The 25,746-nt window shown below is 35.7% G+C and overlaps 1 protein-coding gene across 4 annotated transcripts; it reads left to right on the top strand.

Annotated features, from left to right (window-relative positions):
- The first annotated feature begins 1,988 nt into the window (after window positions 1–1,988).
- Window positions 1,989–23,600, top strand: CXIP1 (CAX interacting protein 1). 4 transcript variants are annotated; one of them, XM_089993836.1, is made up of 4 exons: window positions 1,989–2,367; window positions 3,924–4,216; window positions 22,773–22,819; window positions 23,322–23,600. In XM_089993836.1, coding segments are annotated over exons 1-4 (537 nt in total). In that variant the 5' UTR covers window positions 1,989–2,171; the 3' UTR covers window positions 23,323–23,600. The 4 variants fall into 4 exon arrangements, with proteins under 4 accessions (XP_089849962.1, XP_089849960.1, XP_089849961.1 ...); XM_089993834.1 differs by having other exon boundaries at window positions 1,991–2,367; window positions 3,924–4,193; XM_089993835.1 differs by lacking the exon at window positions 22,773–22,819 and having other exon boundaries at window positions 1,991–2,367.
- Window positions 23,601–25,746: the final 2,146 nt, after the last annotated feature.

Here is a 25,746-nt window from a genome sequence, read left to right as displayed (position 1 = left end):
ATAACTCAGGTATTTGCTATATTTTGAGTTTCAAGTTTAAAAGAAAGTTCACAGATTCTTTATGCAAATTTAGTAAAATTTTTATGTGAAATAACTCAAATTTGAGGTTCAAGTTTAAAAGATAGTTCACTATTTTTTTATGCAAGTTCGCCCATTTTTTATGCAAATTTTATAAATTTAATTTACAAAGTAAATCACGTATTTGCATAGTTTATGCAGACTTTATAGGTTTGCAATTTTTACCTTTTTATAGTTTATGTGAATAAAAAAATGATAGTGAATCCAATTTACAAATAAATCGAATTAACAATGAATCAAATTTAGAATGAATCAAAAAATGACAATGAATCAAAAAATCCATAGTGAATCAAATTGATTCCATTCATTAACAAATAAATCAGCTCATACACTCATTCATTTCATTAATTTATCAAAGAATCAAATTTACAATGAATCAAATTTACAATGAATCAAATTGATTCCATTCATTAACAAATGAACATGATCATACAATCATTCGTTTCAAGGACCTAGTGAGATGATGTTGCCTCCTTTGAACTTGCATTGACAAGTTTAGGGAAAGTTAAGTTTGCGTCGTCCTATGACTCTTCTCATACACAACCTTATTTTCACAATGCGTTAGAGCAGATACACCTTCAATTTTTAGAGCGAGTTGCTTTGAACTGTATAGACGATTTATGATCAAAGAAAAAAGTTAAGCAAAAAGCACCAACATATTTCAGGCATAGACCTAGTTTGAGAATAACTGTAATGAAAGTGACCGCTCAAACCATATTTTTTCTGTATTGTGTGGGTGTTTTTTTTTAACTTTCTTTTTTTTCACCGCAGACCGTCTGCACAGTTCAAATCAACTCATTCTAAAAATTAAAGAAGTATCCTATCTATCGTACTATGAAAATCAGACTGTGTATGAGAAGAGTCACATGATAACACAAGCTTAGTTTTTACTAAACTTGTTGATGTAAGTTCAAATGTGACAACAATACTTTACAAGGGCATAACTTCTAGTATTTGACTACCCCCTTCACTCCAACTTACAAGAGCATCCCATTCATCCTCCTCACAAACTTGCATACATGTGACATCCAACCAGAGAGAAAGAGTGATGAGCATTTCAATAATTTCGATTTCTTGTCTTATGCTAACAATGATAGCTCCCTTTTATAGGCTAAAAGAGGCTCAATAAAAGCTTCACAAATTATAAGATATTTAGTAAATGAAATTGCAAAGTCCCAAAAGGCTTCACCTTAATTTTGGTTAGGGCATTGAAGAAAGGAGGTCGACCTTATCTCTTTGTGCATGTCCACCTAGGACACTGAAGATTCCTGTGAAAATACTTAATTCATATATGTTTGAGAAACTTTTAAACTTTTAAACTTTTAAACTCGAATATCCAAACATCCCAAATAGGTGAGTTACTTCGCATATTTTTTTTAAAATTTGCATAAAAAATCTGCAAAATTTCTTTTAAACTTAAACCGATAAACTTCATAAATACTTAAGTAACTTCGCATAAAAAATGTAATAACATCGCATAAAAAACTATGATTTTTTTTTTAAACTTGCGGTTCAAAACTTCGTAAATACTTGAGTTACTCTGTATAAAAAATGTAATAACTTTGCATAAAAAATTATAAAGTTTCTTTCAAATTCGAATTGACAAAATCTGAAAATACCTGAAACTTACTTCACGTAAAAAAACATAATAACTTTGCATAAAAAAACTGCAATTTTTTTTTAAACTCAACCTGGAAACATCCCACGCAAAGAAAATTCACACGGAAAACGATAGCCGCTAGGGTTAAGAGGGTTATAAAATAATAATATTTGCAATTTAGGACCAAGACAAATTTAAAAATTTCTAAAGCTTTTGAGAAAACATGTAATTTTGATCATAAAGTGCAACCATTTTTTTTAAAGTAAAAGTAAATACTAGAGAGGGAGAATAAATGGGTGACGGCGGCGAAAGACGACGACGACGATGGGTAGTTAAGACTTCTCTCGCCCGTGACTGAAAGAGAACCTCAGGATAACGCAGATTTTCCTCTACCGGGAAGCTTCCCTCCCTAACCTAAGCAGGAGGAGGAGGTAGACCCCCCTTTTCAATAAGCTTTGTTATTTGGGTTGTTGGGGTCGAAGGCGGACAAAGGATGGCTATGGTTGCAGCAGCAGCTTTTCTGACGCTTCCTTCCTTGTCAAACACCACCCTCTCCTGCCCGTTTCAAAGAAGGAGTTTTTCTTCTCCTCGGCATCTTGGGTCCCAAATATTTGATGTCACCGTGTTTAGGCGTCCCCCAAAGACCTTCGGGAGGAGGGGAATCGGTGTTTCTTCTCGATGTTTCGCAGGTACTATTATCGGGATACAGTACCCATCTCATCTTTCTTACTCGCATCATTTTGTATTCCTCCATTCGTGTATCTCTGCCTCTGTGGTAATCAACCTATTCCCATGCGTATCGGCATCTTTTTTTCGTTGGTCATGTTTGAAGTTTTCGATGGTTTCTCGTATAAACATCCTCTTTTGGCTACCAGAATCGCAGTTGTTCTTGGTTGGGAAGGGCAGCATCTTATGCAGGTTCGCAAAATCTTATGGGTTTGACGACCTTTGGATTACTCATAATTGATGAACATTTCCTGTCTGGAACATGTTTTGCATTCTGTCAGTACCACATGGTAGCATCTCGTGCAAGCCATGTTCACACTGTCTACAGCACCGGACACTCTCTATGCAAGTAGCTGGTGATGACAGTTGTGCAGGTCGGAGGGGATGGGGTGACTTTCGTTCGAACGTCTCAGAACATAGGGAACGGTCCATTATTCTATGGCCTTAGTGTTGAGAGTTTTTGCAACTGTACGCACTGGGCCTCTGCGTAAGCTCAACCTAGACCTTGTTCTGGCGTAACCAACTGCAAAGTAATAAACGTGGGCCGTATGCATTCTGTTGTGTGCAACAATGGCGTTATCTTGCCTGGTATAGTGCAGCGACTGCCCGTGTGCCTTTATACATGGACCTTAAATGATTGGAACGGCTGCTAATTTCCTTAATTGTGCCCATGGTTCCTCCATGCTTCATTTTGTAGCTCCTGAGCCCTGACTAACTTATGAGGTGTTACTTTAATCAATTCTGTTGGTTGGTGAAATTATAAGAATGGATTTAGATTGCAAGAGACAAGGTATATCTTGTTTTTCAGCAAACGAAACATTGAAAATCTAGTGGGCATTTCTGTTTTTTTTTATTATGGCAAGGTGTTTTTGATGCTATACAGAGCATTAGTTGGGTTTTCTAATATCAGTCAAATATTGGCAAATTTTCAAAAATTAAAAAAATGGGAAATTTGTAATGATTTTCAGAAAATTATAAAAGTTCAGTTTCTTGAGAACTGACAATGGTAGTAATTTTATCATAAATAAAATCTAAATGGGAGAAATTAAAATTTCCATGACATTTTGCGCCTATATCTTGCTTCATTTTCCCAACTTCTCATAGATATATGCTATCGTATCTTTGACTATGCTTCTAACAATTGCAAAAGCTGCTGAGGGATGTGGAACACCCTAATGTTGCTGGATTCTGAGGAGTCCTATTTCTTCAATAGTTTCCGCCAAATAAGTGTTTGTTTTATTCCAACAGTTTATGTTAGGATTCAGACTTTGATTCAGATTAATCAGCTGCAACATCTTATTTGCTGGTATTACAAGTCACCTGTTTAACAGTGTGAAACTTTTTCTCCGTTGCTATTTATGGGCAGATGTTATGGATTGCCTATATTCCACTTGTATATATGTAACATATCATGCAAGTGTTGTCTAGTTATGTTGTTAAATTCTCAATAATAATGCTGTTCATGTGTGAGCAAGTTCTTGATTAATTATCTTATTTCAGTTTTTCCATACTGTGCCAGCATTAACTCCTGAACTAAAGTCTACTTTGGATAAAGTGGTTTCATCACACAAAGTGATACTTTTTATGAAGGGAACCAAAGAATTTCCTCAGTGTGGGTTTTCAAACACGGTTGTACAGATATTGAAGTCATTAAATGTGCCATTTGAAACATTGAACATACTGGAGAATGAAAATCTACGTCAGGGATTGAAGGAATACTCAAACTGGCCTACATTTCCCCAACTTTATATTGATGGAGAGTTCTTTGGTGGTTGTGATATCACAGTAGGTGAGCTTCTACATTTTATCCAGGTTATCTCATCTTAAACATTAACTCTCTCTCTCTCTCTCTGTGTGTGTGTGTGTGTCTCTCTCTGGGTACATACATACATACATACATACATACATACATGTATGCGTGTATGTATATATACACACATTTTTTTTTCTTGCCATGATTATTGTTCCTTGATTTGAAGTTGGTTGACCAAATCTGCACATATCTGCCTTCATATTTTCAACTTTTTAGGTTTTAATTATACAGGATTAACATCATGTGTAGAAATTATGATGATAGAAATGGAATGTACTTGTTTTAGTTGTACTTTAGCTTACTCTCATGTTAACTCTCATTAAAACATAATATTTTGGCGTTAATAATTACTATTTTTTACTGTTTTAGATTTTTATGGCATTTTTACGCTGAAAATCTTGTTTACTTTATCTATGTCACAAGTTTACAACCAAGGACAGTGAAGTTTACACGTCATACCAATTAGTTGATTGTGATGCTTGATATAATGGTCTCTTGAGTCATGAAAAATGAAGAGTTATGTATCTAATTTATATTTTCTGATACTTTGATATTAGTTAATTCACTAAACGTTATCTAATTGTTACTTATATGCTAATGTTTTTATGTTCATCGATATTTTTTCCCTCACATACAATTTATTTATTTATATAATAATAATATGTTATTATGTTTATAATTGTTACTTATATGCTAATGTTTTTATGTTCATCGATACCTTTGCCATCACATACAATTCTTTTATTTATATAATATGTTATTATGTTTATACTATTTTTATATTAAAAATATAAGTTAACAAAACCTGGCTGAGTCACTGGGTTGACCCAGCTGAGTCCCAAGTCAAGACCAAACAAGTAGAGTTATGAGTTGTTCGGTTTTCAAACTGTGCAAGCTTAGTCTTTCTGAAACATACTGACACGATGCTTTGAGTGAAGGAAGCAACACATTTCCCAAAGGACAATACATGTTGCTTGATAGTACTAATAAGAGCTCATACTTTTAATGTCTTCAAATTAGTTAAGTGGCACCTTTTCTTGAGCTTTAGTGGAAAATCAAAACCTGACTTCAAGACTTAACGACAATGTGAAATTTACATGGTAGGTAATCAACAACATGGTTTCCATTTTCCACCTCTGCCATTTTTATTTTTTCTGATAAACCTATAATAATTTCCGCCAGGGTTTTAACTTCAACATAGCTCTTAGGTGTATGGAAAGAGACCATGCAAAGATCATCTCTTTTAATTATTGCCTTGAGTTCCCTTCCCACCAATTTTATAGGGTCTTGGAGAAACTAGCCCTCTCTAGATGTTATTATAAGAATATACACCGTCCAAGAAGAGGATGCAAGAGATATTTTTTGAGAAGATGGGCGATCAAGCATGGCAATCCATTAGATTATAAATTGGTAAAGATCTGCTCAGTTTATAACTTTATAGATTTTTTCCTAAACAAGTGAGGCACATCGTGTGAAGATTCGGTGGGATGGTAATTAGGTGTTTTTAAATAAAACAGTTAAAAACTGTTTAACCAAAGGTACACAGGAAATAAATTTTTTATAAGAACTCTAGAATAAAATGATTTTAGGGATTTGCAGAAGGAAAGTAGATTATATGGAGTTCAAGAACAGTGAGAAGCTAGGGAGGAGAATGTATAGTTAAGATGGAAAACCTTTTTGTGCAACAATGCAAGTTCATGCTCGTATGATGAGTACTTGGCAGTAAGAAGCAACAAGAAGAGACTTACATGCTGTCACATAGGTGCGGGGAGGGTATATATATATATATATAATTTTTAACAGTTTTAAGTTAACACTATGTCTATGTGTGTGCATTTATGTATTTATATATAATATAGATAAAAATGGACTTGATTAGGGTTAACTGAATATACTTTTGGATAGAAATGGACCTCAGTGTGGTTGACTTCACCTAACACAAAGGAAGCTGTGTCCAAGTGTCGCACCCGCCTGGGTGCGGGTGCGGTGCCCTGTTAGAAGAGTCTGTGTTACATAGCTTACACGTATTGAAGATACGTTCGTTAAATTAGATGTATGAAATGACACAAAAAGGAAATTATTGACAATATACTATTGGATGCTAAAAAAATATTGCTGAGAAAAGGCAAAATTACGGAGTGTGATTAAATATGATTTGCACATGTTGCATAGAGGCCTATAAGAACTCTAATGAAAAAGCTCATAAGATGCAAGTTGGAGGAGTTGAGAAGAGTAGGAATCCAATGAAGACATGGACAAAAACTAAGGGGAAGTATACCAAAGGATGTGGGTAATGCTGGATTTGGTTCTAGATAAAAAGGAATTGAGAAACAAGAATTTGTAACAGGGTTACCGGAAGTGCCATACCATATGGGGAAGCGTGCTTCTCCAAAGCACATTTCGAAAGCACCACAACGTGCGGGGAAGCGCCAAAAAAAATTGGAAAGCATGAGCGTGCTTCCCCTAAATTGGAAGTTTGCTACCTCTTATTTTTTCATTTTTTTTGTGTTTTTTTTTTTCTTACTTTTTTCTCTTTTTTTGCTTCTCCCTCGCTTCTTAGGTCGCTTCCGGTTCGCTTTCGAGACGATTCCTGGTTCGCTTCTAAGTCGTCCCACGCTTCCCGCTTCCTAAAATTTTGGAAGTGCCTCGCTTTCCGCTCTCGCTTCCCCAACCAACAACTCTGCTTTGTAAATCCAAATCCATATATTTGGGAGAAGATCTGAAGATAATGATGATAATAATGATGATAGTGATGAATCTGATGATGATAATTTATAAAGGTCAAAAGATTCTAAAAGTACTATAGGAAAATGTTACTGGTGTCATAAACAAACGAAAGGCTATACTATGCTCTAGTGCTTTATGCTTTCTAAAAGTTTTTTGTTTCTTCCCCTAAGAGATGCTTTCTAAAAGATTAAAATGGTTATTTTGGCTAATATTACCTATGAAAATCAGAAGTAGAAAGTGCCAGGCATTGGCCACAAATACCAATATGAATAAGCTCAAATATAAAAGAAGCCCTTTTACTACTTTGAGGGAACGACGACATGTTTTGGAATTTGGCAATCATAAGACATATTTTTTATTGTCTTACTCTGAAGACTAGAAAGTCTCTTATTACATAATGACATGTCAGTCATCTGCATTGTTGTTGAATCATGTGACAGTGAGAACTTGGAGCTTTTTCAACTCTTCAGTTATGGCATATGACCAGTCACATCACAAACCCTAGCTCACATGTTATCTATAGTCAACTCTTTCGAAAAAACAAATTCAAGGGTAAATTGGATCAATCAAACACATTTTTACTAAAATTGGATCAATAAAGACATTCTTTACAGTAGCATGACCTTTGGACAGTTAAAGATTTACAACACTAATGTGTCGTCGAATGACCAAAATGATCTCTAATAATAATGGAACCATTACTTTGAAATGGAATAACGGTAAGAAAATAAACCTGAATTTCTTGTCACATGGTAGCAGTGTTGTGAAAAGCGTTGAGGCGTAGTGAGGCGCTCCAACAAAAAACGAGGCGAGGCATAAGCCTCGAGGCGTAAAGCGTAAGCCTCATTTTTTTTGAAAACTTTAAAAAAATTATAAAAAAATATCTAAAAATACAAATAAATAAAGAAATGCTTTATTGATGAAATAACAACCAATAAGAAATAGAAAATCTCAAATAAGTACTAAAAAATATGAGATTAACATATAAAAGTAACTAAAAACTGATTATATAATTGGAAAATACATGAGATTAACCAAAAAAAGTTAAAATATACTAAGAAACTTATTACATAACTGAAATAACTGAAAAATATATGAGATTAACCTACAAAAGTTAAAATATATGATATTATTCTAAAAAATATGAGATTAACATATAAAAGTAACTAAAAAAATGATTACATAACTGGAAAATATATGAGATTAACCAATAAAAGAAAGAATATACTAAGAAACCGTTTACATAACTGGAAAATATATGAGATTAACCAACAAAAGTTAAAATATATGAGATTATTCTAAAAAATATGAGATTAACATATAAAAGTAACTAAAAAACTGATTACATAACTGGAAAATATATGAGATTAACCAACAAAAGTTAAAATATACTAAGAAACTGATTACATAACTGAAATAACTAGAAAATATATGAGATTAACCTACAAAAGTTAAAATATATGAGATTATTCTAAAAAATATGAGATTAACATATAAAAGTAACTAAAAACTGATTACATAACTGGAAAATATATGAGATTAACCAACAAAAGTAAAAATATACTAAGAAACTGATTACATAACTGAAATAACTCAAAAATATATGAGATTGACCTACAAAAGTTAAAATATATGAGATTATTCTAAAAAATATGAGATTAACATATAAAAGTAACTAAAAAACTGATTACATAACTGAAAAATATATGAGATTAACCAACAAAAGTTAAAATATATTAAGAAACTAATTACATGACTGAAATAATTGAAAAATATACGAGATTAACCAACAAAAGTTACAATATAGTAATATACTAAGAAACTTATTACATAACTGAAATAACTGGAAAATATATGAGATTAACCTACAAAAATCTTTTTGATTATGTCTCAGAAGTCTTGTATAATTTTTTTTTTCGCCTTTAGGCACAGAGGGCCGCGCCTCAAGGCGAGGCGTGCCTTTTGTGCCTCAAGGCACATTTTTGATACCACTGTTTGGTAGCCTGTCACATGGATGCTGGTGCGGTTGCAGGTATGATGGGTGTGACACGGCAATTTAAAAAAACATGGGTGTGGGGGTGCAGCAACGAAATATATGGTGGTTCTGAACCATGATATTATATGGTGGTGCACACTCTTGTTTGTATAGATCTAGTCACCAAATGGTAAATGACTAACCACACAGATATGTTTAGCAAGATATGTTTAGCATGGTTTGATTACTATATTAGAAGGTTTTGTCATATCTAATACATCATACGATTTCATTTTTAAGATGGTGAAAGTCAACAGTTCACAATTCATGAGAATAAGAGGCTTAAAAATGGTATAAAACATCATATTCAAGTCAACTTTAGCACATGAAAATAATAAATAGAACATACTAAACATGATCCAATGGTTAAATTTTGTTTTTGGAGCTCACATCTATGTATATATATATATATATATATATATATATATATATAGAGAGAGAGAGAGAGAGAGAGAGAGAGAGAGAGAGAGAGGTTGGGCTTGGTCAGGGTTGAAATAAATTAATGTGGGGGCGTTTATCCCTTGACATGATTTGAGTGCTTCATATATCAAACATATAGTATTTCGGTGTTCATTAAAAGAAACAACAAAGGCACATAATAGTGAACAAAACTAGTTTATAGGTGTTCAGCTGTTAGTACCAGAGTTACCGGAAGCGCCTAGCTAAAAGGGGAAGCGCGCTTCCCCGAAGCGCGCTTCGGAAGCGCGAAACGTCGCGCTTCCGAAGCGTGGGGGGAAGCGTCCCCCTTTTTTGGGAAGCACGCTTCCCTTTAATGGGGGACGCGTTTCCCTTTAATGGGGGACGCGCTTCCCTTTAATGGGAAGCGCGCTTCCCCCACGCTTCCCCAACGCTTCCCCCACGCTTCCCCCTCGCTTCCCCTGTTTTTTCAAATTTTTTGTATTTTTTATTTTTTATTTTTATTTTTTTCGCTTCCCCCTCGCTTCCGAGACGCTTCCTGGGTCGCTTCCGAGACGCTTCCTAGGTCGCTTCCGAGACGCTTCCCGAATCGCTCCTAAGTGGTCCCACGCTTCCCCGCTTCCTAAAATTTTGAAAGTGCCTCGCTTCCCGCTCCCGCTTCCCGTATCGCTTCCCGCTCCCGCTTCCTCAACTGGCAACCATGGTTAGTACCAGGTTCAGATCGGCAACTGCCCTGTAGTCAGCAAAGCCGAGACATATGGAGGAGAATAGACGAGAAAAATATATATATAATGGAAATAAAGGAGAAACTGTTAAAAGACTACGATTGATACAGGAAATATGAATTCTCAAGAAGGAAGGTAACTTGATGAACAATAAATTTGGGTAATTAAGGAGAAGGTAAAGAAGAGTATTAAGAGGGATAATACGAAAAGGAAACACAGAAAGGAAGCAAAGCATGCAAAGAAAAGAAAAGAAATATGATAAGAGGAACAAGAATGGACGTAAGAGGATCCAAACCTAATTTACTTTGATTTACTGTGTATTTGGCTTGGTATCATGTAAATCTTAGAGAAAAAACCCACAACAACCAATAGAAAGAGAGAAAAGAGGCAAAGGAGCAGCCATAAACCCGAGAATCTTTCATTGTGTAAGTTGGCACACAAAAAGATGTATTTATATTATGTTTGTGGTTACCCTATTCAGGATTTTACTTGACTTTTGTAACAACACAAAATTATGACAAATGTCTCAAAAGGGATTCCTAACTAATTACATAGTATTCTAATAGATTGCCATTACTTGATATCTTTTATTGACTTGAGTGACTGTCTTATTGCCGGTGGCAGTCATCAATAACATGGATATGCTTACAATACAGGGTTGCATAACAAGCTAGGACAATGTTGTGTGCACTATGTATATACCAATGTTATTAAAAACGCGCTTCGCCTCAAGGCGAGGGGCTTTATGCCTTGAGGTGTATGTATAAAGCGCAAAAACCCCGAGGCGTGCGCCTCTTAGGCCTTGAGGTGCACGCCTCGAGGCGAGACGCCCCTCAAGATGAGGCGTATATGCCTCATTGCTTTTGGTCAAATGAGGGTCAAAACCCTCATTTGACCAAAATTTAGGACTTAAACAAACCCTCATAGTATGTAATATCATGTATTCTCACACTTAGTTGAATTTGAGTTTTTCGAAAATCGGGTTAAGTATAGAAGAAAAATCGGGTAAACCTCGATAATAGGTCTATGTTCTTTGAGTCTAAAATCGACCCAAGTCCCATCGAGAAGGTCTAAATGAGCCAATTAAAAGGTGCGAAAAAGTTTTATTTTCAACCTTTAAATTCAAGCGAATTTCGAATGAAATTCGGGTTAAATTCAAGCAAATTTCGGAAGCCAAATTCAAAGTCTGTGTCGTTGGATGCGTCTCGGAACCCCGAGTCCAGCGCTATTTTACTTTTCTCAATCTGAGCTACGGTTGATCCAAAAATCATTTTTTTCAAAAAGGGACCGCCTCGATGGACTGGGTCCGGATTTGGATCGGACTGGATCCAATGCTTTTGATCCAAATTAACATGGATCTGGACTTTGTCCAAGACCCATATTAATTAGGATTTGATCCATCCCAAGATCCATTTGGGGTCTGGATATAGATTTAGATCTTGGATCCGAATCCAGATTTAAACCCATCCCCAACGATGATATAGCTTTAAATTCACTTTTATATTCAATTTAAAGTTAAATTAAAGTTAAAAAGGCCCTCAGAGAGATAAGATACCCTCTGGAAGCTTCTGGATATTTATTTAGTAATAAATAATTTAATTATTATTTAATGGATATTTATTCCGAATTTTTGGTTAATCTTGAGAAGAATCTACCCTAACTATGAAAGGAGGAGAGAAAAAGGTAAGTAAAAAGGGTAAAGAAGAGTAATTTGTAAAAGAAGGAAAGTAATAAATGGGTTTGAAAAAGTTAACAAAAAGTGGTTTGAGGAAAAATAGGGAAAGTGGAACTCTATCTCCTGCCCACCATATGGGGAAACCCTAGAGGGGTGTCACCTCTAGGGGCTCCCTCAATAAGAAGAGAGAGAGAGAGACCGTCTTCTCCTCCGTATTGTCGAAGCGCGTGGGGTTCTTTTCAAATCTCAAAAAAAGGTACAGGCCCTTCTCTCTTCTCAAATAGGAAAAAGATGTAAATCGGATTCTATGAAGTATGAATCCGATTCATTCTACTTTGATAGTTTTAGGTAGGTATATATATCTTGTTGTTCATTTCCCTTTTATGAAAGTAAAAGTTGGAAAAAAATGGATATGTGAATTTGTATGCAGATCTGTCCACTTTAATAAGTAGACATGTTTACACAGATCGGCCACATGTACCACATGTAGTGTGGGCTGATCTGGATTGGTCTGACACACACATGTGGTATAGTTTTGGAACAGATCGGCCATGACTGCCATATGCAGATCTGACCCTGCGCAAAACACATGGATCAGATAGATGGTGTCCATTTGCAGATGTGGTTCTGTGCAACATGCTTGGAACAAACCATGTACATAACGTAAGGGTCTGGCCATCAGACCTTGTACCAAATACATGGGTCTGTTTAGAAAAAAAAATAGGGACTGGATTAAGTCAGTCCAGATTAGTATGCACTTGGATCCGAATTGGGTGGTCTCATGATATCCATGATCGAATAGAGGGTGTGAAAACATCATATGTAGACCCATGGAAAATTATTTTATTATACCACCATGTATATACTTATATTTTGGACCGTTTTTCTTAATTGAATTCATTCATCGCTGATTATAGTGATGTCTCACAGTTATGTGAATAGGAAGATCATATATACCTGCACCCTGATGTCATATGTAGATTTACCAAATCTGATATTGTGATTTGTATACTTAATCAGGCATTGTTTACAATTTTTTTTAAGTGGTTGTGAAACTTCTCTGTTAGATGGCTGTGCATAGGCATATGCACTCGTGTGTTCCTAGTTAATGTATATACGTGGGTCTGATTCCAATACATGTACGCAGCTATGTGAATCTTTCTATTTCCCAGCTGGTCATCTAGTGCACATCTTCTTGTGTTGGGACGGTTTCAATTAATCGAATTGGGGTCTACCACACCCCAGATTATATGTCAAAAAAGCATATAATAATAATTTTCTGGGCAGTTAGAGGGCCTGTCAGGCCTAGACAGTGATGGCTAGTCCCAGCCGAACCAGTGTCGGCTGGGAGCTGTTTGGCAGCTTGTCAAGCCCATTCAAACTGGATTTGGCTGGCAGGTGGGCTGGAACCCTGTCAAAAAAAATGTTGTATTTTTGGGCAAACTGTTGCCCTGTCAAACCCAGTCAAACTGGGTTTGGCTGGGCAGATACAGAGGCCTGTTAGGCTCAGCCGAACCCAGTTCGGCTAGGCTGAACAGGGTCTGTAAGGCCAGGCCAGCCTACTCAGGTAGGCTGGGCTGAGCCATTATATATATATATATATATATATATATATATATATATATATATATATATATATATATATATATATATATATATATTTGGGGGTGCCTCTTAGTGTTTCCAGATTTATGCATGATAAAGTTCACATGCTGATTTTTGCAGATTAAAGTATTCAAATTTCTCTTGTTATATGTTTAGCTTTTTGATAAGATAAATACTCTGCCTCTGCACATAAATGTGCAGATTTAAGTATGTATAAGATTATGCTTTAATGTGTTGTCATTATGCAGATTTACACATATTACACATGCCTATGTTATAAAAGTTCAGATTCACATGAATGAGAGACTCATGTTATTTCTAGATTGATGATGTATGTCAAAACATTTAGTTTCATGCAAGTAAATGTATAGACGTAGACATACATTATGTGCAGTTTTGCGTGAACATACATGTGCAGATTTTTACATGACATTTACTGAGCTGTCATGAAAACATTTGAAGGTGATACTATATCTACCAATGCTGTCCAGTGTATGGGTAGCAATGGTATGGCCTCGGTAGGTATGAGTGTCGTACTTTGAGCTTGCCCAAAATGGCAAGGGCATGTCGGTTGTGCATGCTTTTGACATTTAAAGTGATGTCCGCATACATATGCATGAAATAAAAATGTACACCTTGGAAATTTGGATTTTTGTTATGACACGTACTTAATCACATGGATAAGTGCATAATGATCATATACATGAGATTGGTTATTCATATATAACCTTGCTTAATATAAGTGAATGTGTATTTGAGTGCATATTAAATAATTTCATAAAGTGGCATGTTCACTATGGTGTTTGCCTTGGATGCATCGGTGGTCAAAATGGATCACCGTAGGCCATGTGGGCCTTGAGCAGGTGTTGCTCCATGTTTAGTCTATGCATCGCAAAAATCAACTTAGTGTTTTTAAAAAAATTGCATAGTTTTATGTAATAACGGGTCTAGGACCCGTGATAAGTTTCGCATGTTGAATTGCCAAACAAATGCTTGACTTCTATGTCACATGGGTGCGGGTGCGGGGGTGCGGCACTTTCAAAAACCTAGGGTGCGGGGGTGCGGCAGGGGCAAAAATGTAAAAAAAAATTATATATATATATATATATATATATAATTTTAAAGTTTTAACAGTTAACATTGTCATACTATCATTCATCAATCATCATTCATGCAATATATCAACCTAAATATCAATCAAATAAGTAAAGCAATTACATAAATCAACCTAAATATCAATCAAATAAGTAAAGCAAAAAAAAACTAAATTACATACCAAAGTATATCCTGATGAAGTAATTGATCTTAATAATTTTCTTCTTCATCATCAAATGCATCATTAGAAGGAATACTAAGCTCAGCTAAATCCATGTTTGTTATGTTGAAATCATGCTCTCCCTCGAAGTCACACTCTTCTGGGTGTTCCTTGTCTGTGTTACAAACCCAATTTGAAAATGTTAAATACAATACAAATATATTTAAATGAAAAACTAAGAAATAATCAAATAACTAAGAGAACAAATTAGTACCTGTATTCATCATTGGTTCGTGAAAGTAATCGAAGATTTGAATGAACATATACTAAATCCTTTACACGTTTGCTGGTGAGTTTGTTTCTCTTCATGTTGTAGATTTGATAATATGCGCTCAAATTTCTTTTACAACAAGATGAACTAGCAGGCTGCGATAGCAATCTCAATGCAAGACATTGAAGAAGAAGTGTTTCTGATCCAAATGTTGACCACCATGTGATAGGATCTATATTATTCTTTTCTCTCGCGAATAATGCCGGTCCATATAATCTCGAAGATGAAAATTTTCCAAACTCTTGTGTGACTTGATGTAGAAGAAGATATGCTTCTGGAAAAAGTCTTGTCATACACATATTTCTATGTCTTGATAGCTCTGGGTCTAAATTTGCAGGGATACGACCAATACCACCAGCTCGCCACTTATGTGCATAATATTTTGGATTAAGAGAATGTGCCATGCAATGCAAATGAGTGTTGCTCTTATCCCATCTTTTGACTAAAATTGAATGAATAGGATTAAAAACTTCTGAATCATCTAATGCAAAAAAAATTTCTTCATGCTTGAAAACTATAACTTTTATTTTTTCAATTATATTATCCCACTTTTCATAAATTCTGTGAAGCATGAACTCATCCTTATAAACTTCTCTTAACATTTCTCAAATATGTTGCATAAATTGAAGTATACCACTCTGTCCCAAAACTCATCATCAAGAATGATTTTTTTAATTTCTTGAACCTTGATATCATCATCAGCACGATAGAATATCCAATTTTCATCGGTCACCATGTTAATCAAAGCATTCTTCACTCTTTTAATCCTCTTCACCATCACAATAATGGATGCAAAACGTGTTTCAGCGGCCTTCAACAATTTCAGGTCAGAATGCCTATTAAATATAGCATTAGCACGATGGTGGTTAACAACAAAATTCCTACTTCTTTCTAAATCTTCAATCCATGAACATAAAGCATATGCTTGTGAATTTTCTTCTTCTTTGGGGTTGCAGATGCTTTTTAGGGCTAAATTTAAGTTGTGTGCTACACAGGGAGTCCAAAAAATATGAGGGTACTCACTCTCCAAACTCAACGCTGCACTTTTATAAACTGGAGCGTTGTCTGTAATGATTTGTACCACTTTCTGATCACCCACTTCTTTTATGACTTCTATAAACAATCCCTTCAAATACTCTGCATTTTTATATTTCTCAGATGCATTAACTGCTTTCAAGAATATTGGGCCACTAAGCGAACAAATAATGAAATTGATCAGTGGACGCCTTTGAATATCTGTCCATCTATCAGACACAATAGAAACTCCATTTTGCTCCCATGAATATTTTTTAATCTCGAGCAACCTCTCCACATTTGTCTTCTCTTCTGCAAGAAGTGTGATTCGTATTTTTTCTGAACTTGGAGGCACATAGCCACTCAAATTACAATTTGCCAAGGATGTTACTAAATCCTTCCAATAAGGATTTCTAGTCACATTAAATGGGAGTGAACTAGAATAAAAATACTTCCCAACTTTTCTATCCAATTCTTCTCTCCCATATGTATTGAATGCTGCTTGTATCGTTCCTCTACCTCCTACATTGACTTTTTTTTTTTCAACATCTTCTTGGTGGCTTGCAAATGGACTGCACAAGAATCGGCCATTGCCTTTCTCTTCTCATATTCTTCTTGTATTTTCTTGTATTGTCTTCGCATTGCTTTATCAAATTTTCTGCATCCTAAAATGCCATGTCCTGGTATCTTCAACAAATGAGCCTTCACTCTTGTGTAAGACCCAACAAAATTTCTTTCGCAGAGCTTACATCGAAATCTCTTGTTTCCACCACCTCCTTCTCCAGTTTTTGCAAGTTTATCTACATGTACCCATAGTGGCCCCACATCATCAATCCCACTACAACTATCAGCAAAACTAGCAGCAACAACAGAACTCACATGTTGGGATAAGGATGACACAAGTCCTTTTCCTTTATCCATCATTTTTTATCCTGAAAACACAAAAAAAATACATTCAAAATTTCAAATCAATTATACAGACATTATCTTGATATAAAAATATATATAAAATCAAGGGCAAGGAGGGGGGGATCTATCCCTTCCCTACCAAAAACAGGGAGGGACTCAGCCCCTCCCCTGAAATAAGAGGGAGCAGGGATGGGGGCTCGACCCCCTCCCCTGTCGAAAACAGAGGGAGTAGGGGGGGCTCAGTCCCTCCCCTGCCGACCCAACAAGAGACCGAGAGGGGGGGAGGGGCTCCCTTGCCGACTCAACAAGAGAGCGAGAGGGGGGGCTCGACCCCTCCCCTGAAATCAAAGGGAGCAGGGTGGGGGGCTCGGCTCCTCCCCTGCCAAAAACAGGGAGGGGCTCAACCCCTCCCCTACCGACCCAACAAGAGAGCAAGAGGGGGGGGGGGGGTCGGCCCCTCTCTTGCTGAAAACAGAGGGAGCAGGGGGGGGGGGGGCTCAACCCCTCTCCTGTCGACCCAACAAGAGAGCGAGAGGGCGCTGGGGGGGGGGGGGCTCAACCCCTCTCCTGCCGACCCAACAAGAGAGCGAGAGGGCGCTGGGGGGGGGGGGCTCGGCCCCTCCCCTGCCAGCATAAGAAGAGAGCGAGAGAGGGTATATACCTGCGAAAGGAGAGGAGGAGCCTAGGAGGTGGCGCTGGGGCGTCGGTAGGAGAGAGCTCGAGCTGAGCGGGAGAGGAGAGATTAGGGCAAAATTTTTTTGCCCTAATCCTCCTTTTCATTGTTTTTTTTTAACGCCAAAAAGTGGATGAAAATGATCCTGGGTGCGTTGACCGTACCCAAGGTCGTGTTGACCACACCCGGTGCCGCACGCGCACCCGCGTCGCGTCGACGTGGGTGCGACACCTGTTTTGCCAAGTCCCTATGACTTAGCTTGGCTTTTGCATGCTGAATTGGAAAACAAAGAATTGAAATAAATCATTATTTTAAATGAAAAGATAAATGAGAAAACAATGTAATTAATGTTTTTCGTGGATGTCCCTTCTCTAGTGTGAGAATCTTGGACTACAGTTTTGAGGAACCGTGATAATACTAAAACTCTGTGTGCGATTGTGCCCTTAAACCCAATTAGGTGGTTCACCTCCCGACCACGACTTTAGGAAGATTTCGCCACTTTTCTTGGGGGTGGTGTGTAGACAGTTGTTGTTATTGGTATATCAAGAAAATGTCATTAGTGGATGCCGATTTTCCTAATGTCCCGACATTAGATGCTGAATTCTAATGTTCCGATGAATGATGCTGAATCCTGAAGTCGGTCGAGGGTCAAGTAGGAGACCCAATATTAAAATATCAATTTGTGTTAAGCTACAAGTGGGGATCCAACTTGAACTCGGGAATTGTTTACCCGTATTGAGTATTCGCGGGTTATGATAATAAAATGAGAAACAAAAATGTGTGCATTAAATATGGACATGCATATATAAAGAAAACTCTGATAATAACTTAATAAGTTATTCATGCTTCTTCATTGAATCCATGCATTTTTCTGTTCTGCATTAGATTATGCAACTTTATTGCTTTCTGAAATGTGATATTCCCGGCTGCATAATTCTTGTTCTTAGAATGCATAAATGATCAATTGAAGCGTGAGATAGTTGTAATATTTCATCTAATATACTGCGTGAATCTCATTTATGTTCTCTTTTCTTATTTGAGTTGATAGAGGGATTTGTACGCAGGATCTCGCATTATGAGGCCATTTTTTTTCCTGTTTTTTTTACTGTTCAAGTATAAAAACATATGATAGTACAAACTTTTGGTTGGACCCTATAGTCATTGTAGTAAGTTTGCTGCAAACTCTGTGGATCTCGTGATAGACGACTGCAAACTCTATGCATATTATTATGCGAAAAATGATGAGGGGATCACTGACATTTTTCATTAATCTGCATATTATTTTCACCATTTCTTATAAAAAATGTCTATATTTTATTTTTATAAAGCCTCTATTGATGATAGGTTCGGGTTTGTAGTAAGACATGAGGTAATAAGTAGCAATGCAACCTTGCATTTAAAAAAAAATAAAGAAAAAAAGCTGCAGTTAGTCGGACCCTTACAATTATACAATCATATTCCATTGAGATCGAACTTGCAATGTTTCAACAGAAGGTGACTTGCCCTAAATGTTTGATGCAGATAAATTTATATTTAGTTTAGAGTTTATAGTTTTTAGATCTTACCCGCTGAGTTCTTTGGTTAACTCCACCATCAAAACTTTATTGCAGAGTTACTGTGAGTACTATACACTTGAAGAAAGAGACGCCACATTATATCTTGGCTGGAAGAATAAAACCTTAGTCACCTCTTGTGCCTGGAGGTAAAATGCAGATGCACTTTCATTATCACTATTATACCTTGTCAACTTGTAATTGTTCTCCTTTAGTTGGTCAGTTAGAATTTGTTCTGTTTTTACATAATCCATGCTAGTTTTAAGCTAAGAAATAGGCAGACATCTTGGTTTCACTTAGAGATCCTTAGCATTTTTAGTGGTTTGTGCATGCTTGCCTCCTTTTCGTGTACGATATGTCCCAGTACTGGGTACAAGTCATCTTAGCATTGCATGCATGAGTATTGTAAAGAAAGAAAGGTTGTCTTGATATCACGAGTGAATGTTGTTTTTATAGCATAATTTCGGGTATATAATTAGTTTTCAAGTTATTTAATTAGTTTTAAGTTATTTAATCAGTTTTCAAGTTATATATGTTGATTCTTATTGAATATGAATCTAAATTATTGTGTTAATATATATTTTCTTATATGCATTTTTGCAGTTGAACAATGAGAAGATGATGGGATCATGAAGCTAAAGTTTCAAATCCCACTAAAAATCCCAAACTCGTATGACATGTAATTTGCAATTACTGTAATAAAGAGACTACATGAAACATATGTAGGTTGAAACATCACTTAGCTGACCCGAAACATGGTGTAAGCATGTGTGAAGCGGTTCCACCTAATGTGAAATGATTTTTTTAGAATCATCTAAGAGATCAGAAGTAAAAGAAACAATAGAAAGAACAAAACAAGTTAAAAATCGCGAAGAATATTTATTTTGGATCATCAACAAACGATAATGTGAACAAAGAAACCAGTGGATCATGTAGTGTTGCAAAAACAAGCACAGGTGGTCCCATAGACCTCTTTGTGAACAAAGAAGCACGACAAACCACAATAAACACTGCTTTTAAAAGGGATGAGAGAAAAAGTGTATGTCATGTCATTGGTAGATTTTTTTATTCAAATGCCCTATCATTTAATCTTTGCAACAGTCCATATTTTGGTGTAATAGTAGAAGCTATTAAAAATTATGAGTGAGGGTTCAAACTGCCTTCTTACCACGAAATCAGAACGTGGATTTTGAAGGACGAGGTAGATTGTACTCATGAAATTTTAAAAGAGTTAAAAAAGGAATGACCAAAGGTTGGTTGCAACATTATGGCAGATGGTTGGACATATGAAAAAGAAAGAAAATTAATTTTCTTGTGAACAGCTCATCTGGGATAATATTTTTGAAGTCCATTGACATCAGCGACATAAAAAACTGGTGGAAATTTGTGTAAGTTGTTTGAAGTTGTTAAAAAAGTTGGTGAAAGTAATGTGGTGCAATTCATTACAGACAATGCACCAAATTATGTGGTAGTTGGGAATATGTTAACAAAAAAAACATGTTTTTGGACACCATGTGAGGCGCATTGCTTGAATCTGATGTTAGAAGATATTGAAAAGATATAAAATTTTAAAGATACAGTGAAAAAGGCAAAAAAAATTACAAGATATATCTATAGTTATGCATGAGTATTAAATTTGATGAGAAAGTTCACAAAGAAGAAAAAACTTCTACATCCAGCTGCCACTTGTTTTGCCACAACATTATCTCACGCTTCATAGTATTGGATGTTATAAGGAAGTGTTGAAGTCGATGTTCTTGTCTTCAAATTTTAGATCATCTAATTACTATAAGAAATACAATGATAAGAACATTTTTTTATGTTATTCTTAATGATCATGAGTTTTGGGCTGTTATATCATATGCAATTAAAGTTATACTGCCTCTCGTGAAAGTGTTGCGATTAGTGAATGCAAATAAGTTTGTTATGAGATTTTTGTACAAGACAATGGATAGAGCAAAAGAGGAAATTGCTTCAAACCTTGACAAGGTTGAAAAAAAATATAAACCTATTTGCGATATCATTGACAGACGATGAGACTTACAACTTCATAAGTCTTTGCATGCAGCTGCCTATTGTTTAAATCTTCATTTTCATTATGCTTACAACTTCAACCCGGACGAAGAAGTTATGAGTGACTTTTATGTTTGTGTTGAAAAATTGGTTTTTGATGCAAATGTTCGATTGAAAATTACAACACAAATCAATGTATTTAAAAAGACAAAGGGGTTGTTTGGTAAAGAGGCAGCCGTTACAACAAGAAAATTAAGAAGTCCTGGTAAGTTTGTAATTATGTTGTTATTTGTGAATATTTTCTTTATGTTTTTGTTAATTATGACATTCTTAATGTTTTTATCAAAATTTTATTGTTTTATTTGAATGCAGTTTATTGGTGGAGTTCATTTGGGCACGAAAATCCTAAATTGATGAATTTTGCAATTCGAATTCCAAGTTTGATGTGCAGTGCATCGGGCTGTAAGAGAAATTTGAGTACTTTCTCATTGGTTTGTAACTTTGTATTTTATTTTTGAAATACATTTTTATAAATGTAATTATCTTATAATTGATTATCAATGATTTCAAATTATAGGTGCATACAAAATGGAGGAATAAACTTGAACAAGAGAAGATGAATGCATTGGTTTTTGTAATGTACAATATGAAATTAAGAAAGAGAAATCTGAGGATGAGAGCTACTAAAGACTCTATATGTCTAGATCATATAGACTCAGACAGTGAGTGGATTGTGAAGGAAGATCTAATGTTGCCTAGTGATCCCAATTGGTTGGAGAATTCATGGTTGGATCCGAACTTCGACATAAATGCCATTGAGCATGTGCCTATTGAAAGTCCCTTCACCTCATGATTCACAAAGTGGTTCTAAAAGTCCCTTCACCTCATGATTCACAAAGTGGTTCTAAGAAAGACATAGTTTTAAGAGATCGAGCTAAAACTATATTTTTTTACCTTGCTATGAATGTAAATGTATTTTTTTAATTAGATAAAATAAGTATTTAATATATGATTTTTTATTGAAGAAAAAAGAAAAACAAAAGAAGTGATTGAGGATGTGGAGAAAGAAAGTGTAGATGATGAAGAGTTAGAGAATGAAGATGATTGATAACCTATTTATATGAATTTCTCAGATGATGATATTGAAGACTTAAATATTGATGATGACGAAACGCAAGAAGAGCCTAGGCCCTATTTCATATCATAGGGCTATGACCATTTACATGTTTTTTGGGGTATTTCATTTGCAATTGTAAATGTTAATACTATCATTTTGAAGAGTTTTGGACAAATACATTAACATTTGGTTGTTAATGCTAACATGCATTTTCTAATTATGACATGACGTTAATGCTAATATACATTTTCTTGTTAATGTTAATTTTGTAATGAATGAATGCTCATATTTTATTTTTTAGATACTTATGTAGATAAAGTTGTTGCATTAATGTTACCTTTACATGTTAATATCGTATTTTTTTCAGTATTTATTTGAAATTTTTTATTTCATGTGGGTTGTTTCTTCATCAATAAGGCATTTTTTATTTATTTGTAATTTTAAATATTTTTTATAGTTTTTTTAAGTTAATTTTTTTTAGGCTTATGCTTTACGCCTTGCCTCAGATTTTGGTGGAGCTCCTCGCTATGCCTCAACGCTTTTCACAACTATGGTATATACTCAAAATTTGAAATCTAAAGCGCCTAACTGGTGTCATCTCGAAATTGCTGGTTCTAGCCAATAGCTGTCTGTTTCTCCTAATCTATTTTAACAAAGTTCAAACCTCCTTATTTATAGAGATCAATATACCGTATACAACACCAGAGGACTTGTAAATTTTTTTGTAGGATGTTATAGGATTTTTGTCTACACGTTCATTTGGAAATATATGAAAATTTCTTTGGTTCTAAAGCATTGGTATCATTTATTGGTTCACCTTGTCTTAATTCCTAAAATCATAGCCCTGGCAGTTTTCTTTTAAGAGGGAGATAATAGTTCATGTTAGAAGCTATATGCCTTCCTCTGCAGCTCTTGAATTAGATGAGGACCAAATTAAAATGGCTTCATGCTGGAAATGAATGTGGAATATATTACAACAGCGAGTTCACAACCAATAATCTACTAAGCTTATTATCTTACTGGGAAAGCATTTGACCTTTGACTTATTGCTGCAGAAGCACACAAGACGGGGGAATTGCAGGAGTTGTTGGAGAAAGCAATCTGCTCCTGATTGGTATGCAACGCCAGCTAAGCTTGTCTCTGTCCTATACCTGTGAGTTTATGTTATTGAATGGTGGCTGTGACAGCAGTCTGGATGTAGAGACGCCAATAGAAACCTGATTTCTGTTACCTATATCGGTGACATACACAACTGGATTAATTTCTAACTTAAAATTATGTTCCATATGCTAATGACATGTTTGGCTTATTAAATAATTTGGGTGTGAATGCAAGTGGGTAGCATTTTTTTTAGTGGTGCAATCCAACAAAATATTAAAAAAAAAAAGCATGAAAAGGGTTCAACCTATTAAAATGAGCACTTAAAACATGTCACAGTATGTCTTTTTTCAGGAATGAAGTCTCAATGTGGGCCATAAATTTACAAAACAGACACTGCTTACAAAAGAAAATGTTGCAAACTCCTTTATCTGTTGGGCCTATATCACTATGGGGGATTCCAACTGAGGTTTGATCAGAAGTGCGATGAAATCTTACAATTGTTGATGCCCCTCTCAAAGCAACAAATAAGGTACTGTCAGAAGGAAAGCATGACATGAATGACGTCTAACACGGGAAGAAACCTGCACCAGTACCAACATGGGATTGAGGCCTGATATGCAGCAACCCTTTCTGATTTTAACAATAACGTTAACAATGACGATATGTTGGTGACAGGATGTGCATAAGCAATCAATCTAGTAAAGCCATTAAGGTGAATTCTTTTAGAGCTATTGACACAATCACTTCGACTTGGGTGATCGTTTGGAGTCCTGGATAAAATTGGTGACGTAGTGATCAAGACAGACAAAGTCGAACGAGCCATTATGACATTGGATTCTTGTTGGCCAAAAGATGGCAAGCGACATCCCCACAATCTGCCTACAGATGGAAAAAACGATTCCTTGTACGCCACTGGTTCCAAAATACATCCTGAGCGAAGAACAGAATCATATATTGTGAAAATTTATCCTTGCCAACCAAGAAGAAAATCAAGATCTCTTTGAGTTGCAGAAACTTGTGACGAATTAGTGTTGGGTTCAAACGATATGTGTGATCTCTGTGGAGCCTCTCTGTTTAGGCTCCAAACAACGGCTTCCCAAGGCAAAAACGGCTTCATATGAAGTTAAATCCTCAACGCAACAGTGATTTAAGAAACCAAATGGATGGGCTTGCATCGCAGAATTTTAGGCTTCTTGAATATGGTAAGGTTACTGTTATACATGCAAGAACAACTGCATATGGTTTGAATTTATGTAGCTTGTAGCAGATCATTATCAGCATGCTCAAAATGCATTCACAAATCTAATTGCCTCAAGAAGTTGGAAGATACTTTTCAGGCATTGTTCGTCTCTTTTTCTTTTCTCTGATAATGGAGAAACTGGCCCGAAGGGTCTTGTAAGTCATCAAATCCATCCTTGCCTACTGAGGAAGCTTTTACCATCTGAATGGAGGGGTTTGGATTCCAAACGTCATAATTTCCAGAGACAGGTTAAGCACGAGGCATCAGTACTGGTACATGGAGTATTTAAAAGCAATGAGTCGAGAAGGATTAACTCAGAACTTGGCCAAGTCATGCCAGGGGTGGATCGAACTTCATTTCCATGGAGAGAGACTCCGCGCATGAAGATGTGCGGAGGTCCTTTCTTTGGCACACAAACATGCCCTTAGGGATCAATGGTTTGGTTGCACTATCATAACCGAGGGGTCTCAGGTTCGAATCCTGCAGAGGGTTATCCCTCAGCTTGCCTGTTGAAAATACCAGTCTCAGCTCTTTTGAGATCTAAAATTGGAAATATGAGTGACTTCTATTGAAATATAACTTCAATAAACATTTAGATATTGGGAAATAAAAATAACCTTTATGTAAAGTCCACAAAACTTTATGGATTATGTTTGATATTTTTATGAAATTCATCGACCATGGATAAATCGCTGAACTTAATTTTGGATGTTAAAAAGGTATAGCATATTCAAACTAGTTATGGGTCTGGATCTTGACAAAAGATCCACAAAATACCATCTGGCTCAATGTCCAACATGGTTGGTTTGGTTTGTTAAGGATGCACACTGAATTGTATGACATAAAAAGATCGTTGGTCTTTCGAATAATGAAAATTTGGTATATTGTGGATTGTTGACTTTTGAATCTATAATAAGCTTGCTTACATGGCGCAAAAAAACTGACCCAAGACTCGTTTTCTGATAAACAAAACATGTTGACAACATCTGAAGGTTTGATGTTCAATCGGACATACTAATAATGATAGTCCATGTACTAAATAGATAGATACCTGAATTACAAAATAAGTACGATTATCATATCCTTGTTTTGGTGGGGATATAAGATTCAGTTTGTTATTACCGTGAATCTTGGCGTGG

This window comes from Nuphar pumila, chromosome 17, assembly GCF_984573655.1.
Source record: "Nuphar pumila chromosome 17, dmNupPumi1.hap1.1, whole genome shotgun sequence".
In the NCBI taxonomy this organism is placed as follows: domain Eukaryota; kingdom Viridiplantae; phylum Streptophyta; class Magnoliopsida; order Nymphaeales; family Nymphaeaceae; genus Nuphar; species Nuphar pumila.
This window is presented reverse-complemented; position numbering and strand designations above follow the sequence as displayed.